General features: G+C 34.7%; 1 protein-coding gene across 1 annotated transcript; it reads left to right on the top strand.

Moving 5' to 3' along the window:
• Positions 1 to 3041: 3041 nt before the first annotated feature.
• LOC121300800 (paired mesoderm homeobox protein 2B-like) lies at positions 3042 to 6708 on the top strand. Its single transcript, XM_041229715.1, has 3 exons — positions 3042 to 3478; positions 4289 to 4476; positions 5169 to 6708. The coding sequence occupies exons 1-3, from the start codon at positions 3238 to 3240 to the stop codon at positions 5598 to 5600; spliced, it is 861 nt and encodes a 286-aa protein (XP_041085649.1). The 5' UTR covers positions 3042 to 3237; the 3' UTR covers positions 5601 to 6708.
• Positions 6709 to 7085: the final 377 nt, after the last annotated feature.

Genomic DNA, 7085 nt, shown 5'->3' with positions numbered 1-7085 from the left:
TCTCCCAGACGCGTGGATGAAGGCTGGTGAAGCAGTTGGTCTATAGTTTCAATAATTAAATTAACCATTTGGTACAACTTTTCGCCAGAACTCGCGTGTAGAAATAAAAACATTAACATAAAGGGGTCTGGGATATGTCAATGAAGAATACACTTTTTTCTGGTCGTTTGTCTTTTTTTTTTTTTTTAATATTAAACAAAACAAAAAAATCCTATAGAAAAGAGAAATGAAGTCTGATGCATTTGACTACGGAACCCGTAGATTTTAATTAGGTTTCTATTTGATCGTGTTCCCAGCGTGTATAGTTTCTTTAAAGATAAAACAATGTTCGTTTATGTTCTGTTTAAAGCGGCTAAAAAAAAAAAAACATTTAAAAGTTATTGCATGTAGTGACCACACTGTTGTGTTAAACATGCTTCAATACCAATACAGGGTAAAAAAAAAAAAAAAATCTAAATGACATACATCGTTTGCAACAGATTTAAATAAAATTAATTGAAGCATTTGTATACTTTACACTGCAATGTTTGTTTTGGTAAGAATGTGTTCAAAATCTGGTGCATAACATTCCGATACATTTGATTTAACAGTGCATTCATTTTATGGTTAAATATAGCCTGTATCATTCAACGCCGTATTTACAGGGCTTTGATCATGCAAACATATAAGTATATAGGCCTGTATAGTTATGGGTGTAACAAATGCTTAATATATAAATATATACATTTATGAGGCCTTGTCTATTTAAAATACTATAGGAACCAATTTGATAACGATGCCTGCATTGGGATTTTAAAACAAATAGGAAGATACCGGCATTTTTTTTTTTTTTTTTTTACAAATACTAAAACAAGCACAGACTACAGACGCGTTCACATTATTTCTTGAAAGAGAGAAAAATGATTTTTCACAAAACCCCACTTATTAGCCATTATTTATTTCGGATAAGAATAGTTGCCTTTCCAACCAATGCCTGTGTTCATATTCATTGTTTAAAAATAGAGATAAATACCTAGATTAATAACCCTCGGATTCACATCTGTCTTTGCAGGTCTATACGTTTTGGGCGTCGTAGACAGATGTTTTAGCATCGCTTTCTTTCATCTGGCTGGAGACCAGGAGACAAGAAGTCGTTTAGTTGACTGTGTGTTTTTCACTGTCACATGTTGAACATTTATTTTCATTCACTTGTGAACAAAAAGAGGTTATAAATGACCAACTGCTCTCTTTCTATCGAATCAACATTGTAAAACAAGTACAGCAATAAAACCATCAAGGAATATAAAAATTATCCCATACAATGCTCAACAAGCTAAAGTTATTTTGTCTCCAGTAGCCGATATATACACTTAGGCTAACCATAAATAGGATTTCGTTTTTATTACTTTTGGTAACGTACTAGATCGACAAATGTCAAGAAAATGTGTATAAATGGAACGTATCTTTCGTGTGTCTATATATATATATATATATATATATATATATATATATATATATATATATAGATGTTAAAGGCGTAATATATATTATATATTACTATATATATATATATATATAATTATATATATTTGTATAATTTTAAAAACTTAAACTTCTATTTTTGTATTGTTACAAACAAAAATAAAACTATGTTAGTACTGTTATTCATTGTGTATCACGGCATAACAGAGTGAGCAAAGCACGACACAAACACAAGATGGTAGTGTTACCATAACAGAATTAACTACTTAACTGGGCAACTAGTGCAGGACTTACTGGCTCTGTGATGATTCCACGAGTTTGTTACTTTAATTACTGGCTTGTTACTGAGCACATAAAGGGAGTAATGAATGCAATACAACTAATTACCTACGCATTTAAATCACATAAAATATCCACTATTTGTTTATGGAGCACGCTTATGCAAATAAGCTTTTATTTTCCAGTGCAATATAAATATCCTAAAGGAACGTTTATTTATAAACAGGATTATTATTATTTTTTACACCAAAGGGTCACTGTCTTTTATTTATATTTGCAAATAATACGCATTCTATAATAGTAAACTAAGAATCAAGTTAATTTCTTCTAACCCATTTGCAGTATATTTCTTTGAAAAACGTTAAGAAGACACTAAAAGCCATTTGACAGGCTATTGTTCAAGTAAAAACAAAGAAAAGATGGTATCTTGTTGTCCTCATTGTGAAACAAAATTATTTTTTTTACATATGAATTCCTGTTCATAAAAACAGTGCAAGGGTGTTGTGCGGCTGGACAATTTATTATTATTATTATTATTATTATTATTATTATTATTATTATTATTAATAATAATATACCAAATCAACTTTGAATTCAAAGCTTATTGTCACATAGTTATAGTAAATGATATCTGGATTTTGAAAAAAATTGTAGAAAATGAAAAATCATAAGAAAAAAAAGAATTAAAAAAATACCCTTTGCTGTGAACTGCTAGTCTGACTTTATTGATATTCCTTTTCTTGGCCAGGTGTGTCTCTTAAAAGCACTAGCCCTCTCATATATTCTACACGGTCCCCAAATCTTTCCAATGTCCAGCCCTTAAAAAACATTTCATGCACTTTGGGGGGTAGACGTGTTGTTAAATTGAGCGTGTAACATTCTTACAAAAAAAAAAAAAAAAAAACCCTTATGACATTCTAGTTTCCTCTTCAAGCCAAAAGACAATCGAGGTGAAAAAATACTATCTATTTGTGCCTAAGGTATATGATCAGTTAAAAGGCTTAAAAGCTGGGGGAAAATTGGATCAGGGAGAATCGTCACCCAGCTTTCATTATTTCCAAGTGGCGTGATTGAATTAAAGGGCAGAGGGATGGTTAGAAGGGAGGGTGGAGGGGGCTCGGTGCGTAATGGTGTGGTATTAAATTCTAATTAGAGATGCAGGAAGCAATGATAGGGAGGTTGGACAGCTCAGTCCCCCAGTGCCAGCCCAATAGACTGATGAGTTATTGTCATGTAAAAAGCGCCAGCAATAAGACCAACCGCTTTGCTATTGTCCAAGTGGAATGAGCCAAGTTTATTATGAGGACTATATGCTCTAGAGACCTCAGGCAAGGCAGCTCATAGGCGGCTTTTCATAAAACAAGGCTCAGCTCCTATAAAGGAGGCCAGTTTTGAAGCAGGCGTCGAGCAGTGCACATCTACCCACCACCTAGGCACCATCACCAGTCATCTCCTAACGTATTTTTCCAATTTAGTGAGCCACCCAGAGCCTTTTCAATGTATAAAATGGAGTATTCTTACCTTAATTCCTCTGCCTACGAGTCTTGTATGGCTGGGATGGACACTTCAAGCCTGGCTTCAGCCTATGCGGACTTCAGTTCTTGCAGCCAAGCCAGTGGATTCCAGTATAATCCGATAAGGACCACGTTTGGGGCCACATCAGGATGTCCGTCTCTAACTCCTGGATCCTGTAGCCTTGGAACGCTTAGAGACCACCAGAACAGCCCGTACGCAGCAGGTAAGGACCCCCAGCTTTCTTACACGAAGAAGAGATCATTCTCTGGTATATGTGAAGCGTTGATTGCATTTGAAAATGGAAATGTGTTTAGTATTTACGAAACGAAATTTGCTTACACAAATGAAAGAATGTATCATGTTAGAAGCGATTGCAGGCAACGGATAATTCAGTTACAGGGTTACACTATCCTAGTCACACCCGAACCGCCAACAAAATTATCGTAAACTGCCAAAATGATAGGCATAATTTATTTACTTTGCGATGAGTCGTAAAGCTTAAAAAATAATTAAATAACCACACTAACACTCATTATTGGCAGGTATAAATTACAGTAGAAAAGACTCGAGAGGATGACAACACTGAAACAGTTTTGCAAACTTTTTGAACAAAAATTCTAGAAATTATTATGGTGCTCAATTAAAGTATACAGGCATTGATTTACAATACAAAGCACCTTTGCTGATTTATAGCAGTTTCAGCAACATCTGCCGACAATATTATGAAACACTACCGAATATTATACTTGAACATAAAATAAAACAAGTGTATAAAATAGAAAGGTTTTTTTTTGTTGTTGTTTTTGATTCTTCAGACATTTTTTTCTACTATAATTTCTTTCTGGATTAAAATATTCCTTTTAGGTTATAATAAACTGATATCCTTAATTGCAATTTACCGTTTTTATTGATGTGTTTATTTGTAACATTTGTATTAATTTTTGTATTTATTTTATTTTAATTATCTTTTCTCTTAATGCTTATTATTATTAATGGTATTAATTTTTTTTTTTTTTTTTTTTTTTTTTCTCAGTTCCTTACAAGCTCTTTACTGATCACGGTGGCTTGAACGAGAAGAGGAAACAGAGGCGCATCAGGACCACTTTCACGAGCGCACAGCTCAAGGAACTCGAGAGAGTATTCGCAGAAACCCATTACCCTGACATATACACCAGAGAGGAACTGGCATTGAAAATTGATCTCACCGAAGCCCGAGTCCAGGTATGTTGTCTTGAAGCGAATGTGCAGTCAATGTGAACAACGTTGGCATCAATAAACCACCTGATACAGAAAGAAGAAATTCATCTGCAACAATTGGACATAGTGTGCCTCCTGGATGTAGCTATTACCTAACTAACGTATATTTTATACCGCATCATCATCATCATCATCATCATCATCATCATCATCATCATAATAATAATAATATAAGGTTTACAACAAGTAGTGTAACACGTTACTGGCATTACGCCTGTACTCCCATTCCTCGGAGTATATTAAATGGTGTGTGAATCGTTTCAGTGATATGAATGGGTTCCTCATAACGTTTTATTTCAATACTCCCGCAATGGAGCTTCTTTTTTATAGCATTTGCTTAAGGCTTTTTTCTTCTTTTAGTCAGTTTCCCCGACAGTTTATCTTTTTTACACTATTGTTTTAGATCCTATTTGGGAAAATGATCTTCATGTCGTTAATATTACCTATATTAATCAAATAATATACATTTCCCATGACATACACATCCTTGGATGTCTTGCTCATAATTGACAAATAATGGCAAATAAATAAATACATTTTTGGGGGTTTCAGTGCACATTGCTAAGCATTAAACCATATGGGCTACATAATGTTTTTTTTATTCCTTAAACAAAGTCTCGGATCACTTTCCTTAATGTTGACCATTTGTGTTTCAGGTTTGGTTCCAGAACCGTCGTGCCAAATTCCGCAAACAGGAGCGAGCGGCAGCTGCAGCAGCGGCTGCAGCCAAGAACGGCTCCTCGGGCAAGAAATCTGACTCGCGGGATGACGAGAGCAAAGAGCCCAAAGCCACTGACCCAGACAGTACTGGAGGTCCCGGTCCTAACCCCAACCCTACCCCGAGCTGCGGAGGACCCAGCCCTACAGGTGGACAGGGCAATGGCGGAGGGAACATGGCCGTGGAGCAGGTTAAATCATCTGGAGCAGGAGGCCACGGTGCTGGTGTACCAGGGCAGGGGTGGGCGTCCACTCCGGGCACTATCACCTCCATCCCAGATTCTTTAGGGGGACCCTTTGCCAGTGTGCTCTCGTCTCTTCAAAGACCCAATGGAACCAAAGCTACTTTAGTAAAAAGCAGCATGTTTTGAACATTTCCAAACTCTTAACATTACTTAATGACATCTTGTCAACTACTGCATTGACTCATGTGAGAGGGGGGGGTGCTGGACCCCATGTTCTGATCACATTGCATTAATATTAGTGGCAGACTGATGAGGGAGCTGGCACCGATATGACCATCAGCTTGTGGTTTACTTGTTGAAATCAGAGACTGTCTACAAACCATTGTAATTAATGAGGACATCACGGTCATTAATAAATCCACGAGAGAGACTTCTATGGAGGTTTAGGCCAGTACTTTTAATGATTTGTTAAGCATATTGGTTGAAACGTGTCGGTCCCTGCTTGTTCTCAGATTCCGTTTCTTGGTAGATTTTACACACCTGTAAATAGCATTGTTGGTGTTTATTTAGAAAACATTGATGTCATTGATTCAAACTTAAATTCCCTTTATCAAAAATAATAATTTAACACAAGCACTATATTATTATGGGTGGCATTTGTTATAATATCTTGCTGGGGTATAGGTTTTGTTTGGTTGTTTTATCAGCACAAATACATAAATATCCTTTTTAAAAACATGCAACCTGCGATGTATGTATAAACTGTTCATTTCCTTTTCATGAAGTATAAAGCTTTTCATTTTGTTTTGTTTGAGGCACAAAAGATATTGTTACTGCTGACGGGAATACCTAAAACGTTTTTTTTTTTTGTGTGTGTGTGTGTGTGTGTGTGTGTGTGTGTCTTTCTACAGATGTGTTGTGACTCAATTGTATAGTGTTAATATAAGTATAAAATTGTCTACTATAGTTGATACTAGATAATGTTTAGCCCTTTAGTCTATGAACTGACTTTTTGAATTTCAAAAGGTCTTCACGGGTTTAGTTCTTTTTTTATGTAGATACATCAGTTTGAAACAGTGGTATTTATTTTATTATAATTTGCATGATGTCTTATTTTTATTTTTTTGTCCGATTGAATTTTCTTGTGAACATAGCTTATGTCATCTTCAGGAGTTGGAAAGTATTTATATGTAGTTATAATGAATGCCTATATTTAAGAAAGGAAATATTTCTACATGTGCATATAGTTTTCCAAGAGTGTACCATTAACTTGGTTGTTGATAATAAAATGATAAGCAAAGGTGCAAATGGCTTGGTCTGTTTTGTCAAGAACTAATCATCGATAGCTGTCAGTAACACATTTTTATTTTATTTATTTATTTCTTATTTAAAGATTCAAGGTCATTCAAAACTTAAAATACCATATACTTTCCACAATACCTGCACAAACCATAGTGAAATGTTAAACAATATAATTAGGCCTATATTGAATATAATTATACAACACTAAAATTAAAATATGTTCAAATATGTTTTAACTAAATGTATGCATATGAAAGGCTCAAAAGGCATATCTTTGATTTGTTTTCATAAATAAGGATGAGGACTAAATCATAAAATGTTAAGTAAAGTGTATTTAATTCACATTTTTGTAATAAATTACGCATTACT

This window comes from Polyodon spathula, chromosome 1 (genome assembly GCF_017654505.1).
Source record: "Polyodon spathula isolate WHYD16114869_AA chromosome 1, ASM1765450v1, whole genome shotgun sequence".
NCBI lineage: Eukaryota > Metazoa > Chordata > Actinopteri > Acipenseriformes > Polyodontidae > Polyodon > Polyodon spathula.
This window is presented reverse-complemented; position numbering and strand designations above follow the sequence as displayed.

Bases quoted from the DNA above. Each gene is read 5' to 3' on its own strand.
- LOC121300800 (XM_041229715.1), top strand. From the start codon at position 3,238: ATGTATAAAATGGAGTATTCTTACCTTAATTCCTCTGCCTACGAGTCT. The intron at 3,479-4,288 runs GTAAGGACCCCC...TTTTTTTCTCAG, and splicing joins GAACAGCCCGTACGCAGCAG to TTCCTTACAAGCTCTTTACT. The intron at 4,477-5,168 runs GTATGTTGTCTT...TTTGTGTTTCAG, and splicing joins TCACCGAAGCCCGAGTCCAG to GTTTGGTTCCAGAACCGTCG.